This window comes from Pongo abelii, chromosome 15, assembly GCF_028885655.2.
Source record: "Pongo abelii isolate AG06213 chromosome 15, NHGRI_mPonAbe1-v2.0_pri, whole genome shotgun sequence".
Taxonomy (NCBI): domain Eukaryota; kingdom Metazoa; phylum Chordata; class Mammalia; order Primates; family Hominidae; genus Pongo; species Pongo abelii.
Window position 1 is genome coordinate 106,802,980 of NC_072000.2, and position 27,753 is coordinate 106,830,732.

The 27,753-nt window shown below is 42.5% G+C and overlaps 1 protein-coding gene across 2 annotated transcripts in view; it reads left to right on the top strand.

Moving 5' to 3' along the window:
* The window catches only part of TECPR2 (tectonin beta-propeller repeat containing 2), a 148,172-nt gene that overhangs the window by 17,699 nt on the left and 102,720 nt on the right, over window positions 1-27,753 (top strand). For both annotated transcript variants that reach the window (XR_008513231.2, XM_024231463.3), the window contains exon 3: window positions 27,085-27,213. Coding sequence is in view for 1 of the 2 variants with exons in the window: in XM_024231463.3 (XP_024087231.2) it covers window positions 27,085-27,213 (129 nt within the window). In the remaining variant the exon portion in view is untranslated. The remainder of the gene's footprint in view (window positions 1-27,084; window positions 27,214-27,753) is intronic.

Genomic DNA, 27,753 nt, shown 5'->3' on the forward strand with positions numbered 1-27,753 from the left:
CTAAAAATACAAAAATTAGCCGGGAGTGGTGGCTCATGCCTGTAATCCCAGCTACTCAGAAGGCTGAGGCATGAGAATCGCTTGAATCTGGGAAGCAGAGGCTGCAGTGAGCTAAGATCGTGCCAGTGCACTCCAGCCTGGGTGACAGAGTGAGACTCCATCTGAAAAATAAAATAAAGTTCTGAGAGAATTGTCAACCCAGAATTCTTTATTCAGTGAAAATACCTATCAAGAAAGAAGGTGAAATGAAAGTATTATCAGATGAAGGAAAACTTAAGAGGGTTCGTTGCCAGCCGACCTGCTCTAAAGTCATTGCTAAATGAAGTTCTTTAGACAGAAGGGAACTTTGTACATCAAGAATGAAGAATAGTAAATACCCGGGTAATAAATACAGTAGATGATTTTTCCCCTGTTGAGTTCTTTAAAATATATTTGACAGTTGAAAACAAAAATAACTGATCAAGTTTTAATGGATGTAGGTGTAGTAATATCTAAGACAAGTACAACATAAGTAAGGGAGAGTAAGGTATCCTATACATTTGTACATTCTTCTTGAAGAGGTACAATATTGATTCTAAGTAGATTTTGAAAAATTACGTATAGGCTGGGCGCGGTGGCTCACGCCTGTAATCCTAGCAATTTGGGAGGCCGAGGCGGTTGGATCACAAGGTCAGGAGATTGAGACCATCCTGGATAACACGGTGAAACCCTGTCTCTACTAAAAATACAAAAAATTAGCCAGGCGTGGTGGTGGGCGCCTGTAGTCCCAGCTACTCGGGAGGCTGAGGCAGGAGAATGGCGTGAACCCAGGAGGTGGAGGTTGCAGTGAGCCGAGACTGCGCCACTGCACGCCAGCCTGGGCGACAGAGCGAGACTCTGTCTCAAAAAAAAAAAGAAAAATTACATATATATGTATTGTAATCCCTAGAGCAACTACTCTATGATGAGGCAGATATATCAAAATGAAATTTCAAAAAATGTTGAAATAACTCACAGGAGAGCAGGAAAGAGGAAACAGGAAGGTAAAACAGAAAGAACAGACAGAAAACAAATAAAATGATAGCCCTAAATCCAAACATACCAATAGTTAACGTTCAATGCAAATGATCTAAATATGTCTGTTAAAAGACAGAAATTGTCAGGATGGGTATAAAATGATGAACCAACTGTATGTTGTCTGTAAGAAATTCAATTCAAATATAATGATATAGGTAGGCTGAAAGTAAAAAGATGGAAGAAGATACCTCATGTAAACACTAATCAATGGAAAGTTGGAGTGGCAGCCTGGCATGGTGGCTCACGCCTGTAATACCAGCACTTTGGGAGGCTGAGGCGGGTGGATCATGTGACGTCAAGAGTTTGAGACCAGCTTGGCCAACATGGTGAAACGCCATCTCTACTAAAAATAAATTATCCAGGCATGGTGGCGGGCTCCTGTAATCCCAGCTACTCAGGAGATTGAGGCAGGAGAATTACTTGAACCTGGGAGCCAGAGGTTGCAGTGAGCCAAGATCGCGCCATTGCACTCCAGCCTGGGCAATAAGAGTGAAACTCCATTTCAAAAAAAAAAAGAAAGTTGGAGTGGCTGTATTAATATCAAGGTTTTCTTCTGTACAAAGAAATAACCAGGGATAAAAAAGACATTACATAATAACAGATTTGTATATGTCCCTTAACAACAGAGCTTCACACAATACATGAAGCAGAAATGGACAAATCTGCAATTACATGTGGAGACTTCAATATTCCTCTCTCAATCATAGAAGTAGTAGACAGAAAACCAACAGGATATAGAAGAACTGAACAACACCATCAGCCAACTTGGTCTAATTCACATTTATAGAACACTCTGCCCAACAGCAGCTGAATATGCATTCTTTACAAGTGCACATGGAACGTTCATCAATATAGACCATGTCCTGAGTTAGAAAACATACCTCAACACATTTAGACTAGACTAGGCTTTCCAGGCCTTTGTGTTTTACTTTGTTTTCTCACTTTTCTTTAAAATATAATTTACACAAAGTTTGCAAATCTTTTTTTTTTTTGAGACGGAGTTTTGCTCTTGTTGCCCAGGCTGGAGTGCAATGGCGCGATCTCGGCTCACTGCAACCTCCATCCCCTGGGTTCAAGTGATTCTTGCCTCAGCCTCCAAAGTAGCTGGGATTACAGGCGCCTGCCACCACACCTGGCTAATTTTTTGTATTTTTAGTAGAGATGGGGTTTCACCACATTGGCCAGGCTGGTCTCGAACACCAGACCTCAGGTGATCCACCCACCTCGGCCTCCCAAAGTGCTGGGATGACAGGCGTGAGCCACTGTGCCTGGCCTGCAAATCTTAATTGTACAATGTGATGAATTTATATGTGTATGCCTGTTTAATCACCCAGTTCAAGATACAGAACATTTCCAGCACCCCAGAAGATTCTCTTGTGCTACCTCCTAATCATTACCCCTCCCCAAGGTAACTATTCTGACTTCTAACACAGAGTAGTTTTGACTTCTACAGAGTAGTTTTGCTAGCTCCTTGGGTTTTAATTCACTATTAAGTAACCTCTGGCAGTAAGCTTTATATGCTTTAGTGGAATTTGGACTCCTTACTCAGGTGGCAGTTACAACCCAGTTTTCTTTTTTCTTTTATAAAGCACATGAGTCTCATTGATCACCATTGTATTGTCTTTTTTTTTTTTTTTTTTGAGGCAGAGTCTCACTCTGTCACCCAGGCTGGAGTGCAGTGAAGCGATCTCGGCTCACTGCAGTCTCCACCTCCTGGGTTCAAGTGATTCTCCTGCTTCAGCCTCCTGAGTAGCTGGAATTACAGGTGCCCGCCACCATGCCTGGCTAATTTTTGTATTTTTAGTAGAGACAGGGTTTTACCATGTTGGCCAGGCTGGATTCAAACTCCTGATCTCAAGTGATCCACTTGCCTCGGCTTCCTAAAGTGCTGGGATTACAAGCGTGAGCCACTGAGCCCGGCCCCGTATTGTCTTTTAGAAAAACTATATAACTATTTAAATATTTTCAGTCACCAAACTAAAAAACAAATACTAAAGTTGAAGTTTATTGCTCCCCAGAATGAAACTACAAATTACATCTGATGGCCATTTTTACAGTTTAACCAATAATTAGTTCTCTATTTATCATATTATCTTTGTTTTGTTTTCCTTTAACAGAATACCTAAGACTGGTAATTGTTCTTTTTTTCTTTTTGAGATGGAGTTTCACTCTTGTTGCCTAGCCTGGAGTGCAGTGGCACAACCTCGGCTCACTGCAACCTCTGCCTCCCGGATTCAAGCGATTCTTCTGTCTCAGTCTCCTGAGTAGCTGGGATTACAGGCATGTGCCACCACGCCTGGCTAATTCTGTATTTTTAGTAGAGACAGGGTTTCTCCATGTTAGCCAGGCTGGTCTCAAACTCCCGACCCCAGGTGATCCACCTGCCTCGGCCTCCCAAAGTGCTGTGATTACAGGTGTGAGCCACTGTATCTGGCCGGAAGTCTTTTTTTTTTTTTTTGTTAAAGAGGTTTATTTGGCCCACAGTTCTGTAGCTGGAAAGTCCAAGATTGGGCAGCTGCATCTGGTGGGGACCTCATGCTGCTTCCACTCATGGTGGGAATTGGAAGGGGACCAGGTGTGTATCAAGAGATCACATGGTAGGCCAGGCGCGGTGGCTCACGCCTGTAATCCCAGCACTTTGGGAGGCCAAGGCGGGCGGATCACGAGGTCAGGAGTTTGAGACCAGCCTGGACAACATGGTGAAACCCCATCTCTACTAAAAATAGAAAAATTAGCCAGGCGTGGTGGCCTACGCCTGTGATCCCAGCTACTCAGGAGGCTGAGGCAGGAGAATCGCTTGAACCTGGGAGGCGGAGATTGCAGTGAGCCAAGATTGCACCACTACACTCAGCCTGGGTGATGGAGCAAGACTCCGTCTCAAAAAAAAAAAAAATATATATATATATATATATATATCACATGGCAAGAGAGGAAGCAAGACAGGAACCAAGGATGCCAGACTTGTTTTCTTTTCTTTTCCTTTTTTTTTTTTTTTTTTTTTTTTTTTTTTTGAGACGGAGTTTCACTCTTGTTGCCCTGGTTGGAGTACAATGGTGCAATCTCGGCTCACTGCAACCTCTGCCTCCTAGTTTCCAGCAATTCTCCTGCCTCAGCCTTCCGAGTAGCCAGGACTACAGGTGTGCGCCACCACATCTGGCTGATTTTTGTATTTTTAGTAGAGACAGGGTTTCACCATGTTGGCCAGGCTGGTCTCAAACTCCTGACCTCAGGTGATCCGCCTGCCTCAGCCTCTCAAAGTGCTGGGATTACAGGCATGAGCCACGGCACCCGGCTGTTTTTCTTTTAGTATGGAGTGCTTCACAAATTTGTGTGCCATCTTTGTGCAAGGAAGCCAGACTCTTTTTAACAACCTGCTGTCTTGGAAACTAATCCAGTCCTTGGAGAGTGAGCACTCATTCACCCACAAGGAGGTCATTAATCTATTCGTGAGGGATCTACCCCCATGGCCCAAACACCTCCCACTAGGCCCCACCTCCCAGCACTGCCACTTTGGGGATCAAACTTCAACATAAATTTTGGCAAAGACAAACCACATCTAAACCATAGCAGATATGATAAGTCACGTGAGCTTTGAAGGAATGTGACATGGTAGAACAGCATCCACAGACTCTACCAGAGTTTGAGAGAACAGCATCCACAGGCTCTACCAGAGATTGAGGGAGGCTGGTACAAATTACTGGATCCAGCAACATAGAAGGGGACTCTGGGAGAATCCCACTTAAAGATTTTAGCTAGTCCGGGCATGGTGGTATACACCTGTAATCCCAGCACTTTGGGAGGCTGAGGTGGACAGATAGCTTGAGCTCAGGAGTTCGAGACTAGCCTTGGCAATACAGCAAGACCCCCATCTCTACGAAAGAATACAAACCTTATTCAGGTGTGATGGCGTGTACCTGTAGTCCCAGCTACTCAGGAGGCTCAGGTGGGAGGATCATTTGAGCCCAGGAGGTCGAGGTCGTAGTGAGCTGAGATTGAGCCACTGCACCCTAACCTAGGCAACAAAGTGAGACCCTGCCTCAAAAAAAAAAAAAATAATTTTAGCTAGTTATCCTTTAAATGTGTTTCACCCATACATGCATATGCCAACTGTGTACCTACAAAAACTTTTTAAATCTAAAATATTAACATTTGGAAAAAAATGTATTTTGCTGGGGCCAAAATCCATACTTGGTAGCCCTGAGTATCAACAGCATTTTTTTGAGCACCCGTTGTATATAGGATATCAAACTTATAATTGTGGAGAATCACAAGGGAGGTATAAAATAAAATTTCTTGTCCAGGCACGGTGGCTCACGCCTATAATCCCAACACTTTGGTAGGCTGAGGCAGGCAGATCATTTTGAGCTCAGGAGTTTGAGACCAGCCTGAGCAACATGGCAAAATCCCATCTCTACTAAAAATATAAAAATTACCCGGGCTGGTGGCGGGCACCTGTAATCCCAGCTACTCAGGAGACTGAGGCTGGAGAATCGCTTGAACCCAGGAGGCGGAGGTTGCAGTGAGTAGAGATTGCACCACTGCACTCCAGCCTGGGTGACAGAGCAAGACTCTGTCTCAAAAATAAAATAAAAAAATTTTTTTGGCAAGAATGTAGAATTTAGAGTTAGAAGATTTAGAGCTTGGAAACAAAGCTGTATACCTATATGTAAACACATAGGAAAAGGTCTGAAGAAATTTTCACAATGATTACTTAACTCTAGGTAGGGATTAAGAATGGGATGGGCTGAGGGAGGAAGAGTGAAAGGGAATTATGTATTTTTTTAACTTTACTGAGGAATTACTAGAAATTTTTGGTACATATTACACACATAAACACAACAACACAAAGATTTGTTTTCAGCTTTGGCTGCCAGTTATTAGTGGTTTAACCCCAGAGATGAATTAAATATTTATGTTGTTGTTGTTGTTGTCATTTTCATCATGAGAGCTGGCTGGGTCTTAGAATCATTTGGTACAATCCCCACTTTTTATAGATAAAGAAATTCTAAGATTCCTGCTTCAAGGCACATATCTCTGATTGCCTAACCATTGTGCTTCTTGTGAGAGGAGGCAGCCCCTCCATGCAGTCTGTGGATTTCAAGGATATGGAATACAGATGCATGGGCTCTTTGGAATGTCCAAGTTGAAAGTTAAAGATGCATTAACTAGTTTAGGGAAAATCTAAGATTTTATGGGAAGATAAATAAAAAGTTTATGCTCAAATAAATTCATGTATGGCATGATTGAAAGATTATGTTTTTAAATGAAGTTATGTTTCCTAAAGAGGAAAGCAGACCTTTTCTGTGGTAAATATAGCCTTGCATGTGTTTTCAAGAATAGTGCTTTGGAAACCATTTTTTTCTACACAAGTTAGTGGGAGAGGGCAGATGGAAACACAGATTCTTCCTACCTAGTGCCAAAAGCACTGAGAAAATGTTGCAAGGAGCTAATAACAAGTACAAAAATGTTAGAAATGTGTTAAATATATAGGTCTGACATGTGTAAGCATAGACCAAAAAGACTACTTGACCTGAGTTTCTAATGTTCTGTTTTGAAGTTAAACATATGATCCCTTTTCCTTAGCATTCAACAGGCTAATGAGATTTCATCGATTTGCCTTCGGAGCTGTCTTTTTTTTTTTTTTTTTTTTTTTTGAGACGGAGTCTTGCTCTGTCCCCCAGGCTGGAGTGCAGTGGCGCTATCTCGGCTCGCTGTAAGCTCCGCCTCCCAGGTTCATGCCATTCTCCTCCCTCAGCCTCCCGAGTAGCTGGGACCACAGGTGCCCGCCACCACACCTGGCTAATTTTTTGTATTTTTAGTAGAGACAGGGTTTCACCATGTAAGCCAGGATGGTCTCGATCTCCTGACCTCGTAATCCGCTCGCCTCAGCCTCCCAAAGTGCTGGGATTACAGGCGTGAGCCACCACACCTGGCTGGGTGGTTGCAGTTTTAAATAGCATTCCAGGGAAGGTCTGACTGAGAAGGTGACAGTTGAACAAAGACATAAAGAGCATGACCAACCCGCCACGCTGACATGTCTGTATTCCAAGAAGACGGAAGGGAAAGGCCCTGAGCCTGAAACATGTCTTGGATATTTCGCATTCAGAAAAGTCATGCTTCAGAATGTTACAAGTATTTCATTGGCTTATACTTTATAGACATATTTTAAAGAGATGCAGAAAGGACAGTTTTTGTCTCACCATAGCAGCCAAGGTGCATTTGCCCAGTGCCTTCCATTGTCTTTCCCTAGGGAAGTAACTTTTAGGTCCAGGGATGAGGAGCCTGTGATGTCTGTATTCTGGTTTGTTGATAACATTACCATACAGGGCTTCACTGGTGTCCTTCTTAGCATGGATTGCTTCCATTCATTGGTTGCTGGAAAATTTGCTTTCAAATGTTTTTAACAGTGACTCTTAGGGGAAAAAAAATACATTTTATTAGATGTCCATTCTCCCTAAATTTACCTGAGTTCAACTGAATTCCAATAGGTTTTTTTTAATGTTAATTTAAAAAAACAAGCTGGCCAGGTGTGATGGCTCACGCCTGTAATCCCAGCACTTTGGGAGGCCAAGGTGGGTGGATCACTTAAGGTCAGGAGTTTGAGACCAGCCTGACCAGTATGGTGAAACCCCATCTCTACTAAAAATACAAAAATTGGCTGGGCGCGGTGGCTCACGCCTGTAAACACAACACTTTGGAAGGCCGAGGCGGGAGGATTACGAGGTCAGGAGATCGAGACCATCCTGGCTAACACGGTGAAACCCCATCTCTACTAAAAATACAAAAAAAACGCCGGGCGCGGTGGCTCACACCTGTAATCTCAGCACTTTGGGAGGCCAGGGCAGGCGGATCACAAGGTCTGGAGATCGAGGCCATCAGGCTAACATGGTGAAACCCTGTCTCTACTAAAAATACAAAAAATTAGCCAGGTGAGATGGTGGGCGCCTGTAGTCCCAGCTACTCGGGAGGCTGAGGCAGGAGAATGGTGTGAATCCAGGAGGCGGAGCTTGCAGTAAGCCAAGATTGCGCCACTGCACTCCAGCCTGGGCGACAGAGCAAGACTCCGTCTCACAAAAAAAAAAAAAAAGAAAATTAGCTGGGTGTGGTGGCACATGCCTGTAGTCTCAGCTACTCAGGAGGCTGAGGCAGGAGAATTGCTTGAACCTGGGAGGTGGAGGTTGCAGTGAGCCAAGATTGTGCCACTGCACTCCAGCCTGGGCAACAAGAGTGAAATTCCATCTCAAAAAAATATAAATAAATAAATAAATAAATAAATAAATAATAAAAATACAAAAATTAGCCGGGTGTGGTGGCACACACCTGTAATCCCAGCTACTTGGGAGGCTGAGGCAGGAGAATCATTTGAACCTGGGAGGCAGAGGTTGCAGTGAGCCGAGATTATGGCACTATACTCCAGCCTGGGTGACAAAGCAAGTCTCTGTCTTAATAAATAAATAAATAAATAATGATAAGCTGATTTAAAAATGCATATGAAATTGTAGTGGGTGGAATAGTCACACTAGTGGAAAAGAGGAAGCAAATGGGAGAAGTTGCTATTAGGTAACAAGACATAAAGCTTTAGTAATTGAGGGAGTGTGGTATTAGCACAAGAAAAGATACATAGATCACTGGAACAGATTAGAGAAGTCAGAAGACCAACATGTATATGGATACTTGAGTAATTGCAAAGGTGATACGACAAAGTCTTTTTCAGTAAATGGTGTGGGACAGTTGGATATGAATGGGGAGAAAAATGAAACTGGATCCCTACCTCACTTCATATGGTGGTTATTTTGAGCACTTTAAAGTGTTAATGCCACTGTCTCTTGACTGCTGAGATTCTGCTGGCAGTGTAATTGTTTCCTCTACCGGGAATTTGCCTTGTCTCTTTCTCATTCAGATCTTCTCTAATGATAGAGTCCCTGGCTTTAGGCTTCTTCCTTCAACTCCAGTGGATATTCCCTACTTCGTTTTGTCCTATGGAGTTAAGAAAATTATTCCAGAAGAGCAGATATCTTTGTTTAACTTCCAGATCATTAAAAAGTTGTATTAGTATTCAAACATTAAACAGTTGTTCTTTGTTAGTAAAAGGAGGAAAATAGTGAAACCATTCTTAATAATTGAATGAATTCATATTTGGTCTTAAGTATTTCAAAATATTTCAGATCAATTCTTTGGTATGCTAGTGATTTCTACTGAAGGTTAAGCTTTGACCTACTAAAAGCAGCTCATAAAGAAAGCTTTGTCAGACTTCAGTTCCCATGAACCTGCTCACAAAGAACACTTTTTCCCAATGTAGTTTTGTCTTGTGTATGAAAGGAAAACTGCCTGCCAAGGAGGCTAAGAAGGTTAGCTGAATGCCATTGTAATGGTGAGATGTTTGTCCAGAAAACCATTCCTGACACCTTTCAAATCAAAAGCCTTTTTTTTTTTTCCTTAAACTTTTTGATTGGTGGATTTCTGTTTGAGGAAGTTATGTTGCTACAATGAGGGTAGCAATAAATGCCTCCTGGGAAGTTGGAAATGAAGGAAAAGGAGAGTTAAACACAATAGATGAGATCAGAAATGGGCAAAGTTGTCTTAAAGAGACAGAATGGCTCCCTGGCTAGAATAAGACTGAATTGTCCCGAGATCAAAAAAAGAAGAGAATGTGTGTGGCAGAAGGAAGAAAGTGGACTCTACACTGTGTTAGTTAGGAAAACCAGAAATTGGGCCAAATTGCCTGTTTAGTGGGAGAGATAGCTTTTGAGAGCTGTGATCCCGCTGATGTGGCTGGCTCTGGGCAGATATTTGTATCTGAAATGACTCATGCTGTGGGACCCTTCCTGAGATCTAACACTTACAGTTGTTTGATCAGAAATTGCACCGTGCTTGCCAAGCAACTTTTGGACTAAAAGTTGCTGCCCACGTATATCAGGGGAAGAATATATATATATATTGTACGTATCTTAGCATCTGATTTGTATGACCATTACTTCAATGTAAAATAATAAATTGGCTTTCCAGCTTAAACTTCAATTTCTTGTATATTATATGATCATGAGACAACCTCCCTGGGCTGATCAACAGCAGGACGCTAAAAAGATTGAGTATCTGAGTCAGGAAGGTAGAGGGCCAGACCCTACATGTAGCTAATTCACCATTGTGAATCTGCATGTTAGGTAAAACTATGGATTTGTTTTTTGTTTTTTGAGACAGATTCTCACCCTGTTGCCCAGGCTGGAGTGCAGTGGCATGATCTCAGCTCACTGCAACCTTTGCCTCTGGGTTCAAGAGATTCTCCTGCCTCAGCCTCCCAAATAGCTGGGATTACAGGTGTGCACTACCACGCCCGGCCAATTTTTTGTATTTTTAATAGAGACGGGAGTTTCACCATGTTGGCTAGGCTGGTCTTGAACTCCTGACCTCAAGTGATCTGCCCACCTCGGCCTCCCAAAGTGCTGGGATTACAGACATGAGCCACTGTGCCAGGCCTAAAACTATGGTTTTTAAAGATACACGTGCATGTGGTAAAGCTATGAATCAAAGCAAGAGAAAATTTCATCTCAATGTTATGAGAGTGGTTTTGGTGGGGTGGGGTATGTAGTCAGGGAGAGGCACACAAGAGCTTCAAAGGTGCTGTTAATGGTCTCTTTCCCAAGCTAGATGGGGATTCCATGGGTGCTCACTTTTTAATAACTCTAATTTAAGCTGTACATGTTATATATAGTCATGGATATATAATCATTATTTTAAAAATGAAGGCAAGGAGGATACCATAAAATGAGGTCCTTCATATTTAACCAGCTGGCATCCTAAGCACCTTTCCTGTTCTCCCCTCTCTGCACCTGGCAGAGTTGATCACATCCTCCCCATTACCCACTATACATGGGTGTCGGTGCCAATAGTGCTTTGCTCTTGTATTGTTGATAAATCTTGCTCCTTTTCCTAGATTGTGAGGCCTCCTGAAGGCAGCACCCTTGTCTTATGAAAAAGTTGAGCTTCTGAGGATATGTCTTTGGTGAATTTTGGAAAATGTTTAGCCTTTATCTCTGAAGATACCACTTTTCGTTATCCTCTCTTTTCATTTCCTACTGAAACCCCTTTTTTTTGTTTGTTTGTTTTTTGTTTCGTTTTGTTTTAGACAGAGTTTCACTCTTGTTGCCCAGGCTGGAGTGTAATGGTGTGATCTTGGCTCACTGCAACCTCTGCCTCCTGTGTTCTCCTGCCTCAGCCGCCCAAGTAGCAGGGATTACAGTCGCTCGCCACCACACCCAGCTAATTTTTTTGTATTTTTAGTAGAGATGGGGTTTCACTGTGTTGGCCAGGCTGGTCACGAACTCCTGACCTCAGGTGATTCACCCGCCTCAGCCTCCCAAAGTGCTGGGATTACAGGCGTGAGCCACCGCGCCCGGCTGAGAACCCAATTATGTGTAGCTTGGACCTTTATGTTCTCTCTTCTGTGTCTCTAAACTTCTCTTTCATGTTTTTAATCTTTTCATCTCTTTGTTGCATGGTAGGGTAATTTCCTCAGATCTGTTATCTAGTTCAATACTTTTTTTTCCAGCTGTGACTAATTTGCTATTCATTCCACCCAGTGACATTTTCAATTCTCTTGGATTTTTTCATTCTGTTTCCAATAGTAGTTGTTCTTTGCTTACATTTCAGTTTCCTGTTTTATTTTTAAAACATTTTAATCATTTTTCTTTTATGTTCTGTGTTCTTCAATCTAAATGAAATACTCGGGGTTGTTCAGTGCTGTTATGGCTTGTTTTACTCGACTCATTCATGGGCCTAGTTCCCTATGGTAATTTCTAATTATGAGCAATGTGGCTGATCCTAACGTATGAGAACCCTGGGGGACCTGGATTGGGACTGCTCTACAGATGGGGTTTATGTTTACCAATGCCAGGCACCTTGGAGTGCTACCAACATAGAAGCACTTCAGATTAACCGTCTGCGTAGAGCTTTGCTTGTAAAGAGAATAAATTCAAACTTTGATGCTGAATGGGGCAGGCTTATGATGACAGATTCATAGGAAAGATTCTTTTTTATTCATTCCAATCAATGCTTGAGATAAGACAGATTTCCTTGCCAGCTCCATTTGCCAGCAAATCGATTTTTCCCTAGCTTACTCTTTCACTTAGGGTTAGGTCCTTGGGATTCTGGCTTGGCAGAGAATATCAGCTCCAGCTCCCCACCATCTACTCAGCTCTGAAAACCAAGGCTCCAGAGGTGTGCCAGATAGTTACAGGGTAGCCTGTAGCTTCAGGGCTGGCTTCTGTTTTAGTTTGGGGGCATTCTTTTTGGTTTTGGGGTCCTGTGGATTTTCCATACTTTCTTGAAAATTCAGCTGTGCATTTGAAAGGCTTTATTATATATTTCACTCAGCATTGCCAGGTGTTTGGAGAGGAGTGTTTTGGGATAGCTAGGCTATTGTATTGTGCAAAATTGAAGCCTCATATTCTATTTCTATATGAGCTGTAGTTAAGTGTTAATAATCTGATGTCTGGGATGTTTTGATTCTTACATCAACAACTGTGACATTTATTAATAATCATATTAAATAACATTAACTCAAGCTCATTGGTTACAGTACAAAGGACGTTGGTACATTACAAAGCACACATACAAGCACTGCACACCAGTATTGAGGCTTCCAGCCCCCTCTACATGATCATTTATTTATTTATTTATTTTTGAGACGGAATCTCACTCTGTTGCCCAGACTGGAGTGCAGTGGCACGATCTTGGCTCACTGCAACCTCCGCCTCCCAGGCTCAAGCGATTCTCCTGCCTCAGCCTCCCAAGTAGCTGAGATTACAGGTGTGCACCACTACCACCTGGCTAATTTTTGTACTTTTAGTAGAGATGGGGTTTCTCCATGTGGGCCAGGCTGGTATCGAACTCCTGACTTCAAATGATCCACCCGCCTCGGCCTCCCAAAGTGCTGGGATTATAGGCATGAGCCACCGCGTCTGGTCATGATCATTTTTATTTTGGAACCATTCATTCAGAAAAATTTCACAGCCATTTTGAACTTGTGCTACGACATGGCAAAATCTCTAGTAAATCATTTTAATTCCTGATGAGTTCATTTTTATAATGATAAATTTCTAAGGAAAATATTTTGTTTTCAACTTCTTGCCACCATGTCAAGACTCTGCATTTTAAAACATTACATCACATTTTCCCTTCAAAGCAATGCCAGTGAATTCTGTTAATGGTATCATCCATCTCATGTTACCCAACTCCAGATCGTAAAGGTTCCCTCATTCTCCTTCCTTTCCACAAACCTACCAAATCCTCTATCACAAAGTCCTTTGTGTTAATTCACGGAGAAAGTATTGAGCACAGAGGCAGAACAGGGCCTCTGGAGAGTGTCACATTTGTGTGTGAATCCTGACTCTTGATTTTCACTAGCTTTGTAACCTTAGACAAATTACTACCAGGCATGGTGGCTCACACCTGTAATCCCAGCACTTTGGGAGGCTGAGGCAGGATCACTGGAGTCCAGGAGTTTGAGACCAGCCTGGGCAACATAGCAAGATCCTGTCTCTACAAAAAATAAAAAATTAGCTGGATGTGGTGGCACACACTTGTATTCCCAGCTATTTGTGGGGGCTGAGGTGGGAGGATCACTTGAGCCTGAGAGGCCAAGGTTGCAGTGAGTCGTGATCGGGCCACTGCACTCAGCCTGGGTGACAGAGCGAGACCCTGTCTCAAAACAAATCAAAAAACAAATTACTGAATCTGTCTGGAGCTCAGTCCCGTATTTGTAAAGTGTGGCTAACCACAGCACCTTCCCTTATAGAAAGTTGTTTGAGGATCCAGTTATACATTTAAAGTGCTTAACACATTACCTGGCACAGGAAAACAGAGACAAGCTGCTGTCCTGTTTTCTTTGTTGCTGTCATCCTTCTCACAAGGTCTTGATGGAGTCTGTCTTCATCAAGATTTCACTGCCCTCATGCCTGTTCTGTTTACCCCTTTTCTAGACTGGGCCCTTACTTACCTTAGCCTGAGCTGTTGTGAAACACTCCCAGCGGCTTCCTGACTTGCCCCACTCCCTCCTTCCTCCGTCCTGCTCCTAATCGTGTTTGTCAGAAATGCCTGACTGATACACTGGCAAAATCAGAAATCTTCAAGGGATCCCCCTTTTCCTTACTGTAGCTTAAGATCGAAATCTCTTAACCTAGATCACGATCTGACACTAGATATATTTATAGTCCATGAAAATACCCTGAAAGCTTTAAAGTACCAGATGAAAGTGAGCTCCTTCATTACCACCTCCACTCACCGTAGGTGGCTTTTCATGTGCAACAGCTAAGCTTTAAGAGGGCTGGGACTGTGACCTACTTTATTTTGTATTGTTATAGCAGCTCACTTGCTACCCAGAGCAAGGAGGTATATTTGTTTCTTGCATATTTGGCAGGTTGATTACGATATAAATTACTCTATTGAAGATTAAAATGGTTTACTGAAGATGTCGCCATGTATCTTAGCAAGGTCAAAACAGTTGTGTAATTTTTCTGAATGAATACTTTCAAAATAAAAAAGACCACTCAGATAGACCAGAAGCCTGAACATCTGTGAGCAATGCTTATACATGTGCTTTTTAATAAACCAACATGTTGGGCCAGGCACAGTGGCTCACGCCTGTAATCCCAACACTTTGGAAGGTTGAGGCAGGCGGATCACAAGGTCAGGAGTTTGAGACCAGCCTGACCAACATGGTGAAACCCCGTCTCTACTAAAAATACAAAAATTAGCTGGGCATGGTGGCGTCTGCCTGTAATCCCATCTACTCAGGAGGCTGAGGCAGGAGAATTGCTTGAACCCGGGAGGCAGAGGTTGCAGTGAGCCGAGATTGCACCGTTGCACTCCGGCCTGGGCGACAGAGCGAGACTCTGTCTCAAAAAAACTAAACTAAAATAAAATAAAATAAACCAACATATTAAACTTTAATAGGATTATTGATCTGAAAACCAAAACATGGTAGGAATTAGTTTATAAGTCATATGTAGATGCATCATCTTATAACCCTCTCAGCAAAACCTGTGGGGCAGGTAGATTATGGATAACAAGTGTTCACTTCATGAATTGTCCCTGTCGATCAGGTAAAGTAAAACTCGGATCTGGGGAAGCTCTTGTGACTCCAGATTCCTGGTTTTTGAGCAGGTGTTGGGGGAAATACCTCTCTTGTTGAAGTTCTTTAGTACTCTTTTTTTTTTTTTTTTTTTTGAGATGGAGTCTTGCTCTGTTGCCCAGGCTGGAGTGCAGTGGCGTGATCTCAGCTCATTGCAACCTCTGCCTCCTGGGTTCAAGCTACTCTCCTGCCTCAGCCTCCCGAACAGCTGGGATTACAGGCACACACCACCACGCCAGGCTAATTTTTGTATTTTTAGTAGAGACGGAGTTTCGCCATGTTGGCCAGGCTGGTCTTGAACTCCTGACCTCAGGTGGTCTGCCCACCTTGGCCTCCCAAAATGCTGGGATTACAGGCATGAGCCACTGCACCCGGCCCATCTTTTAAAAAGAGCTCAGTATATTCATACTTGATTGATCAGCATTTTCTTCATTAGAAATGAGGTGGGGTTTTTTTGTTTTTGTTTTTGTGTTTTCATTCAAAGATTCAAAACCTAGAAAGGAAGGAGAGTATTTGGGGAAAATGGTGGAAGAGGAAGCACCAGTAATCTGTCTCCACACCTAGACATCAATTGTCCTGGCAGGATCTGTCTGATCTAACTATTTTGGAACTCTGAAGTCTATTGAGGCTTACAAATTCTTGCTTGGATGGCAAATTGTGGTTAATTTTGGTCAGTTTCAACTCTTAGCACAGTAGCAGCTATGCGCTCCCCAACCCCAGTTCTGTGGAAGGCAGCTATGCGGATGTTCCTAGAGCTTGCACACAGCTTGTGGGAGCCAGAATAGGCAAAAAGCATCTTGTCCTCTAAATATTTGGGGTCTGTGCTCTGACTACTGATTGCTACTTCTAATCGTAGAGGTGCAGACAAAGAGATGGGTGGCCGTTGTCGTTACACCTCCTCATTATTGCAAGTTCTTCTCCCTCCAATTAACAAGACTTCCAGGGGATTTAAAGAGCTAATGGTCCTGCTCCCTTGCTTCACTTTTATTTTTTCCCGTTTGGGAGCCACATGTTAGAGAATATGACATTGAAAAGCAACTGCATATAAGGGGGAGAATGAAGAAGCGACTGTGCATGCCTAGGAAAGGTATAGGCACAGAAAAGATCTGAGAAGACCCTAAGTTTATACCCAAGACTGATCTTTGGCACAGGCGGCCTACAGTAATCAAAAAGAATCACACACACATCTACACATAGAATAACAAAACCCAGTAAACTTGGAAAGGGGAGGATCTGATTTTCTGAATTACCACAGTATTAGATTCAAATGTTCAGTTTTCAACAAAACAAATCACAAGGCACACAAAGAAACAGGAAAGTATGTTCTTCCAAGGGGAAAAAAAACCAACTGAAACTGTGAGACCACATAGTAGACCTACTAGAAAAAGATTTTAAAACAACTGTCTTAAAGATATGCAAACAACTGAAGAAGATGTGGCTCTGGGCGCAGTAGCTCATGCCTGTAAACCCAGCACCTGGGGAGGCCAAGGCAGGTGGATCACTTGAGGTCAGGAGTTTGAGACCAGCCTGGCCAAGATGGTGAAACCCTGTATCTACTAAAAATACAAAAACTAGCTGGGTGTGGTGGTGCGCACTGGTAATCCCAGCTACTTGGGAGGCTGAGGCAGGAGAATCGCTTGAACCTGGGAGGCAGAGGTTGCAGTGAGCCGAGATTGTGCCATTGCACTCCAGCCTGGGTAACAGAGTGAGACTCCTTCTCTAAATAAATAAATAAATAAGATGTGGAAAAAGGTAAAACAGTGTATGAAGGCTGGGTGTGGTGGCTTACACCTGTAATCCCAGCATTTTGAGAGGCAGATCAGTTGAGTCCAGGAGTTCAAGACCAGCCTGGCCAACATGTTGAAACCCGGGTCATCACTAGTAAAAAAGACAAAAATTAGCTGGGCGTGGTGGCACAAGTCTGTAGTCCCAGCTACTCAGGAGGCTGAGGCAGGAGAATCACTTGTACCCGGGAGATGGAGGTTGCACTGAGCCAAGATCGTGCCACTGCGCTCCAGCCTGGGCAACAGAGACAGATTCTGTCTCAAAAAAAAAAAAAAAAAAAGAAAAAAAAAGAAAAGAAAAAGGAAAACAGTGTACGAATAAAATGTAAATATAAATAAAGAGATAGAAACCCTGAAAATAATTCTGGAACTGAAAAATACAATAACTGAAATGAGAAATTCACTGGAGGGATTCAAAGGCAGATTTGAGCAGGCAGATGAAAGAATCAGTGAATTTAAAGATAAGATATTAAAATTATCAAGTCTGACAAACAGAAAAATGTTTGAAGAAACATGAACAGAGCCTAAGGGTCATCATCAAATAGACTAACATGTTTTCTGGGAGTTATAGAAAGAAACGAAAGGGGGAGAGAGATTATTTGAAGAAATGGTATCTGGAAGCTTCCCAGATTTGATGAGAGACATAGATATAAACATCTAGGAAGTTAAACGACCTCCAAGTAAGATGAACTCAAGGACACCCGCACCAAAACAGATTACAATCAAACTCCCAAAAGTGAAAACCAAAGAACCTTTGGGCTGGGTTCAGTGGCTCACACCTGTAATCCCAGCACTTTGGGAGGACAAGGCAGGAGGATCACTTGAGTTCAAGCTCAGCCTGGGCAATATAGTAAGACCTCATCTCTACTAAAAATCAAAAAAATTAGCCGGGCGAGGTGGCATTTGCCTGTAGACTCAGGTCCTCGGGAGGCTAAGGTGGGAAAATTGCTTGAGCCTGGAAGGTTGAGGCTGCAGTGAGCTACGATTGAGGCACTGCACTCCAGCCTGGCCTACAGAATGAGACCCTGTCTCAAAAAAGGATTCAACCTGAGGAAGCTGACTAAAAAAACAAACTTCAGAGAAGAGAGAAATGCCTCCTCATATACAAGGGACCCCCAATAAGATTATAAGCAGATTTATCATCAAAAACTTTGGAGGGGCCAGGTGCAGTGGCTCACATCCATAATCCCAGCACTTTGGGAGGCTGAGGCAAGTGGATCTCTTGAGGCCAGGAGTTTGAGACCAGCCTGGCCAACATGGCGAAACTCTGTCTCTAAAAATACAAAAATTAACCGGGCATGGTGGCGTATGTGCCTGTAATCCCAGCCATCTGGGTGCCTGAGGCACAAGAATCGCTTGAACCTGGGAGGCAGAGGTTGCAGTGAGCTGAGATCTGGCCACTGCACTCCAGCCTGGATGACAGAGTGAGAATCTGTCTCAAAAAACAAAACAAAACAAAAAAACAAAGTTTGGAGGCAAGAATACGGTGGGCTGATATATTCAGAGTGTTAAAAAAAAAAAAAAAAACCTGTCACCTAAGCATCTGATATCCAGCAAAACTGTCCTTCAGAAGTGAGAAAGAAATTAAGATATTCCCAGGTGAACAAAAATGGAGGGAGTTCATTAGCCACAAGACCTGCCCCTCAAGAAATACTCAAGTGAGTCCTGCAGGGGGAAATTAAAGGATATTAAACAGTTACTCAAAGCCATATAAAGAAATGAAGATCTCGGCCGGGCGCGGTGGCTGACGCCTATAATCCCATCACTTTGGGAGGCCGAGGTGGGTGGATCATGAGGTCAAGAGATCGAGCCCATCTTGGCCAACATGGTGAAACCCCATCTCTACTAAAAATACAAAAATTACCTAAGTGTGGTGGCTTGTGCCTGTAGTCCCAGCTACTCAAGGAGGCTGAGGCAGGAGAATCACTTGAAAACGGGAGGTTGAGGTTGCAGTGAACTGAGATCTGACCACTGCACTCCAGCCTGGCGACAGACCAAGACTCCGTCTCAAAAAAAAACAAAGAAAAAGAAATAAAGATCTCAAAAGTGAAGGATGTGTGCAATTATAAAAGCTAATATTACTGTAACAGTGGTTTATAATTGCATTTTTGTTTTCTACGTGATTTAAGAGACTAAAATGTTTTTTTAAAATCAGTCTAAAAGCTAGTATTATTGTAATGTTGGTTTGTAAATCCACATTTTCTTTTCTTTTGTTTTTTTTTTGTTTTTAGATGGAGTCTTGCTCTGTCACCCAGGCTGGAGTACAGTGGTGCGATACGGGCTCACTGCAACATCTGCCTCCCAGGTTTAAGTGATTCTTGTGCCTCAGCCTCCCAAGTAGCTGGGATTACAGGTGTGTGCCACCACACCTAGCTAATTTTTGTAATTTTAGTAGAGACGGGGTTTCTCCATGTTGGCCGGGCTGGTGTCGAACTCCAACCTCAGTTGATCCGCCCGCCTTGGCCTCCCAAAGTGCTGGGATTATAGGCATGAGCCACCATGCCCAGCCCACATTTTGTTTTCTACATAATTTAAAATAATTTTTTTGGTAAAAGAATTTCTAAAATGTTTAAAATAATTATTTAGTTTATGGTTTGGGGCACACAATTTGTAAAGGTATAATTCTGTGGTATCAGTAAGCAAAAAGGTTGAGGACCCAGCTATAATAGAGCAGAGTTTTTCTGTGTTATTGAAATTAAGCTGATAGAAATTTAAATTAGTGTTATAACTTTAGGATGTTAAATGTAATCCCCATGGCAATGACAGAGAAAATCACTGTAGAATATACACAAAAGGACATGAGAAAGGAATTTAAATATTTTAATGTACCCCCAAAAATCGACTAAACACAGGAGTAGACAGTAATGCAGGAAACTAGGGACAAAAACCGTAAGGCATATACTAAACAAAATGACAGGCCAGGTGCGGTGGCTCATGCCTATAACCCCAGCACTTTGGGAGGCCGAGGCGGGTGGATCACGAGGTCAGGAGTTCAAGACCAGCCTGGCCAAGATGGTGTAACCCCGTCTCTGCTAAAAAAAAAACAGAAAAATTAGCCAGGCATGGTGGCGGGCACCTATAATCCCAGCCCCCCAGGAGGCTGAAGCAGAGAATTGGTTGAACCCAGGAGACAGAGGTTGCAGCGAGCCAAGGTCACACCATTGCACTCCAGCCTGGGCAACAGAGTAAGACTCGTCTCAAAAAAAAAAAAAAAAAAAGGAACAAAATGATAGAAATAAGTCCCTCTTTATTGGTTAATTACCTTAAATGTAAATGGATTAAACTCTCCAATCAAAAGACAAAGATTGTCAAAATGGATTTTAAAACCAATCCGGGCTGGGCACAGTGGCTCACACCTGTAATCCCAGCACTTTGGGAGGCCGAGGCGGGTGGATCACCTGAGGTCAGGAGTTCGAGACCAGCCTGGGTAACGTGGTGAAACCCCGACTCTACTAAAAATACAAACATTAGCTGGGTGTGGTGGTGCGTGCCTGTAATCCCAGCTACCCAGGAGGCTGAGGCAGGAGAATTGCTTGAACCTGGGAGATGGAGGTTGTAGTGAGCTCAGATTGCACCATTGCACTCCAGCCTGGGCAACAAGAGCAAAACTCCATCTCAAAAAACAAAAAAACAAAAAAACCCAATCCTACTGTATGCTATATATAAGAGACTCACGGCCAGGTGCAGTGGCTCAAGCCTGTAATCCCAGCAGTTTGGGAGGCCGAGGCCAGTGGATGACAAGGTCAGGAGATCGAGACCATCCTGGTTAACACAGTGGAACCCTGTCTCTACTGAAAAGTGGAACCCTTTCTCTATTAAAAAATACAAAAAAATTAGCCACGCTTGGTGGTGGGTGCCTGTAGTCCCAGCTACTGAGGAGGCTGAGGCAGGAAAATGGCATGAACCCAGGAGGCGGAGCTTGCAGTGAGCCGAGATCACACCACTGTACTCCAGCCTGGGCAACAGAGCGAGACTCCATCTCAAAAAAAAAAAAAAAGAGAGACTCACTTTAGATCCAAATGTTGTGAAAGGATAGAAAAAGATACTCCATGCAAACAGTAATGAAAAGAGATTGGGGTGGATATTCTACTATCAGACAAAAAGAGTTGCAGAATTGCAGGAAGAAATAGACAGTTCTACAATAAAAGTTGGAAACTTTAATATCCCACTATCAATAATGGATAGAAAAATAAAGAAACTTTACATGATAAACCAACTAGATTTAACAAACATTTATAGAACACTCTACCCAGTAACAATAGCATACATTTTCTCAAATGTAGATGGGATGTTTTCCAGGATAGACCATATGTTAAGCCACAAATTAGTGTCAATAGATTTTAAAAGATATACAAAGTATGTTCTTATTGCAACCACAACAGGATAAAGTTAGAAATCAGTAACAGAAGGAAAATTGGAGAATCCACAAATTTGTGCAAATTAACCGTATACTGTTAGTCAACCAAAGGGTAAATAAAGAAATTACAAGAGAAATTTTAAAATACTTAAAGATGAATGACAACGAAAACACACATACCAAAATTTATGGGACAGTGAAAACAGTGCTAAAGGGGAAATTTATAGCTTTAAATATATACATTAAAAGATAAGAAAAATCTCAAATCAACAACCTAAACTTTACCATTTAAGGAACTAGAAAAGGAAGAAAAACTAAACTCAAAACTAGCAGAAGGAAGGAAATAATAAGATTAGAATAGAGGTAAAGGAAATAGACTAGAAAACAATAGAGAAAATCAGTGAAACCAAAAGTTGAATTATTGTAAAGATCAACAAAACTGACAAACCTTTAGCCAGATGGATCAAGAAGAAATGAGAGAAGACACAAATGATTAAAACCAGAAACAAAGAAGACCCTTACTATTGATTCAACAGAAACAAAAAGGATTATGACAAGATGGTGATCTGTTGAATACCAACAAATTGGATAACCTAGATGAAATGGACAAACCCCTAGAAACACAAAACCTACTGAGACTAAACCATGAAAAAATAGAATACCCGAGTAGATCTGTAACTAGTAAGAGGATAGAATCAATAATCAAATATCTCCTTGTAAAGAAAAGCCCCAGACACGAAGGCTTCACCAGTGAATTTTACCAAGCATTTAAAGAAGAACTAACACCACTTCTTCTCAAATTTTTCCAAACAGTTGAAGAGGAGGGAATACTTCTGAATTCACTCTATGAGGCCAGAATTATACTGATACCAAAACTAGAAAAGATACCACAAGAAAAGTACACATCAGTATCCCTCATGAACACTGATGCAAAAATCTTCAAGAAAATACTAGCAAATCAAATTCAGCAGCATATTAAAAGGATTATACACCATGACCAAAGTGGGATATATTTCTGGAATGCAAGGATGGTTCAACATATGAAAGTCAGTTACCTAATACGCTGTTTTAACAAAATGAGGGACAAAACCACATAAGCAACTCCACTGGTGCATAAAAAGCATTTGACAAAATTCAATACCCTTTTATGGTAAAAACACTCAACAAACTGGGAATGGAAACTACCCCAACATAATAAAAACCATATATGAAAAACAGTGAACAATTATACTTAATGGTAAAAAATGGAAAGCTTTTCCTCTAAGATCAGAAACAAGGCAAAATACATGCTTTTGTCACTTCAGTTCAACACAGTGCTGGAAATTTTAGCCAGAGTCATTAGCCAAGAAAAAGAAATTAAGAGGCATCAAAATTGGGAAGGAAGAAGTAAAAGTATCTCTGTTTGCAGATGACATGATCTTGTATGTAGAAACCCTAAAGATTCCACAAAAAATTGTTTGAACTAATACATGAAACTGGCATAGTAGCAGCATACGAAGTCAATGCACAAAAATCAGTTGCATTTCTAAACACCAATAATGAATACTATGAAAAAGAAATTAAGAGGAAAATTCCACTTAAAATGGCATTAAAAAGAATAAGGAGGTGAAAGACTCGTACAATGAAACATGAAACATTGCTGAAATAAAGACATAGGTAAATAGAAACACATTATATGTTGAGAAATTGGAAGACTTAATATTGTGTGTTTGTTTTTTGGAGACAGGGTCTTGCTCTGTCACCTAAGCTGGAGTGCGTTGGCACAATCACAGCTCACTGCAGCCTCAATCTCCTAGGCTCAAGTGATCCTCCCACCTCAGACTCGCAAGTAGCTAGGACTACAGGCATGCACAACTATGCCTGGCTTTTTTTTTTTTTTTTTTAATTTTTTGTAGAGATGGGGTCTCACTATGTTGCTCAGGCTGGTCTTGAACTCCTGGGCTCAAGTGATCCTCCTGCCTTGGCCTCCCAAAATTGTGAGATTACAGGCATGAGCCACCCCGACTAGCCTGACTTAATGTTGTTAAGCTGTCCATACCACCCAAAGTAATTTATAAGTTAATTCAATACAATTTCTATCAAACTCCCAAGGCCGTTTTTTGGCTTGGGAGTTTTAGAATATAAAAATTTATTCTAAAATTCATACAGGATCTCAGGAGACCCTGAAAAGCCCCAACAAACCTGAAAAAGAACAAAGTTGGAGATCTCATACTTCCTGAACTTAAAACTTAACTGCAAAAATGCAGTCATTAAAACAGTGTATTGGACTTGGCTGTGGTATGAAGAAATAAGAAGAAAAAGACGAAAACAGTGTGATACATAAAAATAGACATAGAGACCGATGAAATCAATAGCCCAGAAATAAACCCTCTTATATAGTCAAATGAAATTTTTTTTTTTTTTTTTTTTTTGAAACGGACTCACTCTGTTGCCCAGGCTGCAGCGCAATGGCGTGATCTCGGCTCACTGCAACCTCTGCCTCCTAGGTTCAAGTGATGCTCCTGCCTCAGCCTCCCGAGTAGCTGGGACTACAGGCGTGTGGCACCACACCTGGCTAATTTGTGTATTTTTAGTAGAGACAGGATTTCGTGTTAGCCAGGCTGGTCTTGAACTCCTGACCTCAAGTGATTCGCCTGCATCAGCCTCCCAAAGTGCTGGGATTACAGGTGTGAGCCACTGTACCTGGCCCAGTCAAGTGATTTTTGATAAGGACATGAAGATTGTTCCACAGGGAAAGGACAGTCTTTTCAACAAGTGGTATAGGGGAAACTGGATATTCACATGCAAAAGAATGAAGTTGGACCCTTACCTAATACTACATTCAAAAATTAACTCAAAATGGCTGGGGCCTGGTGGCTCACACCTGTAATCCTGGCACTTGGGAGGCTGAGGCAGGCAGATCACTTGAGGCCAGGAGTTTGAGACTAGCCTGACCAACATGGGGAAACTCTGTCTCTACTGAAAATATAAAAAATTAGCCAGGTGTGGTGATGCATGACTGTACTCTGCATCACCAGCTACTCTGGAGGCTGAGGCATGAGAATCACTTGAACCCGGGAGGTGGAGGTTGCAGTGAGCCAACATTGTGTCACTGTACTCCAGCCTGGGCAAGAGAGGGGGACCCTGTCTTAAAAAAAAGAAAAAAAAAAAAACTCAAAATGGGTTAAAGACCTAAATGTAAGAACTAAAACTATGAAACTTTTAGAAGAAAACATAGAACAAAAGCTTCACAACATTGGATTTGACAGTGATTCATTGGATATAACATCAAAGGCATAAGCAACATGGAAAAATAGACAAATTGTACTTCGTGAAAATTTAAACATTTTTGTACATCAAAAACACTATCAACAGAGTAAAAAGGCAGCCCACCGAATGGGAGAAAATATTTGGAAATCACATATCTGTTAAGGGATTAATATTCAGGATATATAGGGAACTCTTAAAACTCAACAATGAGGCCAGGCATAGTGGCTTATGCCTGTAATCCCAGCACTTTGGGAGGCCGAGTCGGGCGGATCACTTGAGGTCAGGAGTTCAAGACCAGCCTGGGCAACATGGTGAAACCCCGTCTCTACTAAAAATACAAAAATTAGCCAGGCATGATGGCGCACGCCTGTAATCCCAGCTACTTGGGAGGCTGAGGCACGAGAATCGCTTGAACCTGGGAGGTGGAGGTTGCAGTGAGCCAAGGTTGCACCATTGCCCTCCAGCCTGGGCAATAGAGCGAGGCTCCATCTCAAAAACAAACAAACAGGCAAAAAACTCAACAATGAAAAAACCCAATTCAAAAATGGGCAAAGGATTGAGTAGATGTTTCCCCAGAGAAGGTAAACAAATGGCCAATAAGCACATGAAAAATGACCATCACTAATTATTAGGGCATGCACGTCAAAACTATACCCCACACCCATTAGGATGGCTACTGTCAAAAAAAAAAAGAAATAACAAGGGTTGGTAAGGATGTGAGAAATCGGAACCCTGGTGCATTGTTCATAGGAATGAGATGACGCAGCCACTACTAGAAAACAGTATGGTGGTTGCTCAAAAAATTAAAAATAGAATTACCATATGATACCAAAATTCAGTCCTGAGTAGGGTATGTACCCAAAATAATTGAAAGCAGTATCTCAAAGAGATGTTTGTACACTCATATTCATAGGAGCCTTATTCACAGTAGTTAAAATGGGGAGGCAACCCATGTGCGTCCATCAACGGGTGAATGGATAAACAAAATGTAGTATGTACATACAAGAGAATATGACTTAAGCCTTAAAAAGGAAGGAGTTCTGGTATGTGCTATAACACGGATGAACCTTGAAGATACTGTGTTAAGGAGATAAGCCAGTCAGAAAAAAGACACATACTGTATGGTTCCATTTGTATGAGGTATTTAGAGTATTCAAAATCACGGTAAAAGGAATCTGAGGAGATTAAAAAAAAAAAAAAGAGTAGTCAAAATCATAAAGACAGAAAGTAGAATGGTAGTTGCCAGGGGCTGGGGGGAGGGATGAATGGGGAATTATTGTTTAATAGAGTTTCACTTTTACAAGATTGAATAGTCGTGGAGATGGATAATGGTGATGATTGCAGAGCATTATGAATGTATTGAATACCACTGAAATGTATGCTTTAAAAAGGGATACTGGTAATTTTATGTTATGTGTATTTTAACATTAAAAAATTGGGGGATGAGGGCTGGGCATGGTGGCCCACACCTGTAATCCCAGCACTTTGGGAGGCCAAGGCGGGCAGGTCACGAGGTCAGGAGATCGAGACCATCCTGCCTAACACAGTGAAACCCCGTCTCTACTAAAAATACAAAAAAAGCGGGGCGTGGTGGCAGGCGCCTGTGTTCCCAGCTATTCAGTAGGCTGAGACAGGAGAATCGCTTGAACCCAGGAGGTGGAGGTTGCAGTGAGCCAAGATGGCACCACTGCACTCCAGCCTGGTGATAGAGTGAGATTCCATCTCAAAAAAAAATTAAAATTGGGGGATGAGGGCAGGGTGCAGTGGCTCACGTCTGTACTCCCAGCACTTTGCGAGGCCCAGTCAGGAAGATCCCTTGTGCCCAGGAGATTGAGATCAGCCTGGGCAATATAGTGAGACCTTGTCTCTACAAAAAAAATTTAAAATTAGCTGGGTGTGGGGCACACGTCTGTAGTCCCAGCTACTTGGGAGGCTGAGGTGGGAGGATCGCTTGAGCCTGGGAGGTTGAAGCTCCAGTGACCTATGATTGCACCACTGCCCTCCTGCCTAGGTATATTTGTTTTTTGTTTTTGTTGTTGTTTCTTGTTTTTTGAGACAGTCTTGCTCTGTCGCTCAGGCTGGATGCAATGGCACAATCTCGGCTCACTGCAACCTCCGCCTCCTGGGTTCAAGTGATTCTTCCTGCCTCAGCCTCCCAAATAGCTGGAATTACAGGCACCTGCCACCACGCCCAGCTAATTTTTGTGTTTTTAGTAGAGACAGGGTTTCGCCGTGTTGGCCAGGCTGGTCTCGAACTCCTGACCTCAGGTGATCTGCTTGCCTTGGCCTCCCAAAGTGCTGGGATTACAGGTGTGATCCACCACGCCCAGCCCTGTTTTTGTTTTTGTTTTTTCAACAGATGTAATTTCTGACTTGTATACTTTTTCAATCAAGAGTATGTATGGACTGCAGCCTGATGAAGTTTTTCACTCCTTTAGTAATGTCCTCCTTGTTTTACATTTTCAAAGCCTGCATAGTTACAGATTCATTTGTTTTCAACGTTTCCCCAGGGGAAAACGGAATCTATCACTGTGGTGAAGCTGCTGAGCTGCTTTGATGACCTGGTGGCAGCAGGCACAGCCTCTGGCAGGGTTGCAGTTTTTCAACTTGTATCTTCATTGCCCGGGAGAAATAAACAGGTGAGTACTCATGATCTTAACACGTGTTAACTTTTTGGCAAATTCCTCATGGATTTTTAAAATGAGAAATCCTCATCTGCTTAGAAAGTTTATGCTCAGAGAAAGCCGGGCACGACTTTCTCTGCCCGGGCTCATGCCTGTAATCCCAGTACTTTGGAAGGCCAAGGCGGGCTGATCACAAGGTCAAGAGATCAAGACCATCCTGGCCAACATGGTGAAACCCCGTCTCTACTAAAAATACAAAATTTGGCCGGGCGCAGTGGCTCATGCCTGTAATCCCAGCACTTTGGGAGGCCGAGGCAGGCGGATCACGAGGTCAGGAGATCGAGACCATCCTGACTAACACAGTGAAACTCCGTCTCTACTAAAAAATACAAAAAATTAGCCGGGTGTGGTGGCGGGCGCCTGTAGTCCCAGCTACTCGAGAGGCTGAGGCAGGAGAATGGCATGAACCCGGGAGACGGAGCTTGCAGTGAGCGGAGATCACGCCACTGCACTGCAGCCTGGGCGACAGAGCGAGACTCCATCTAAAAAAAAAAA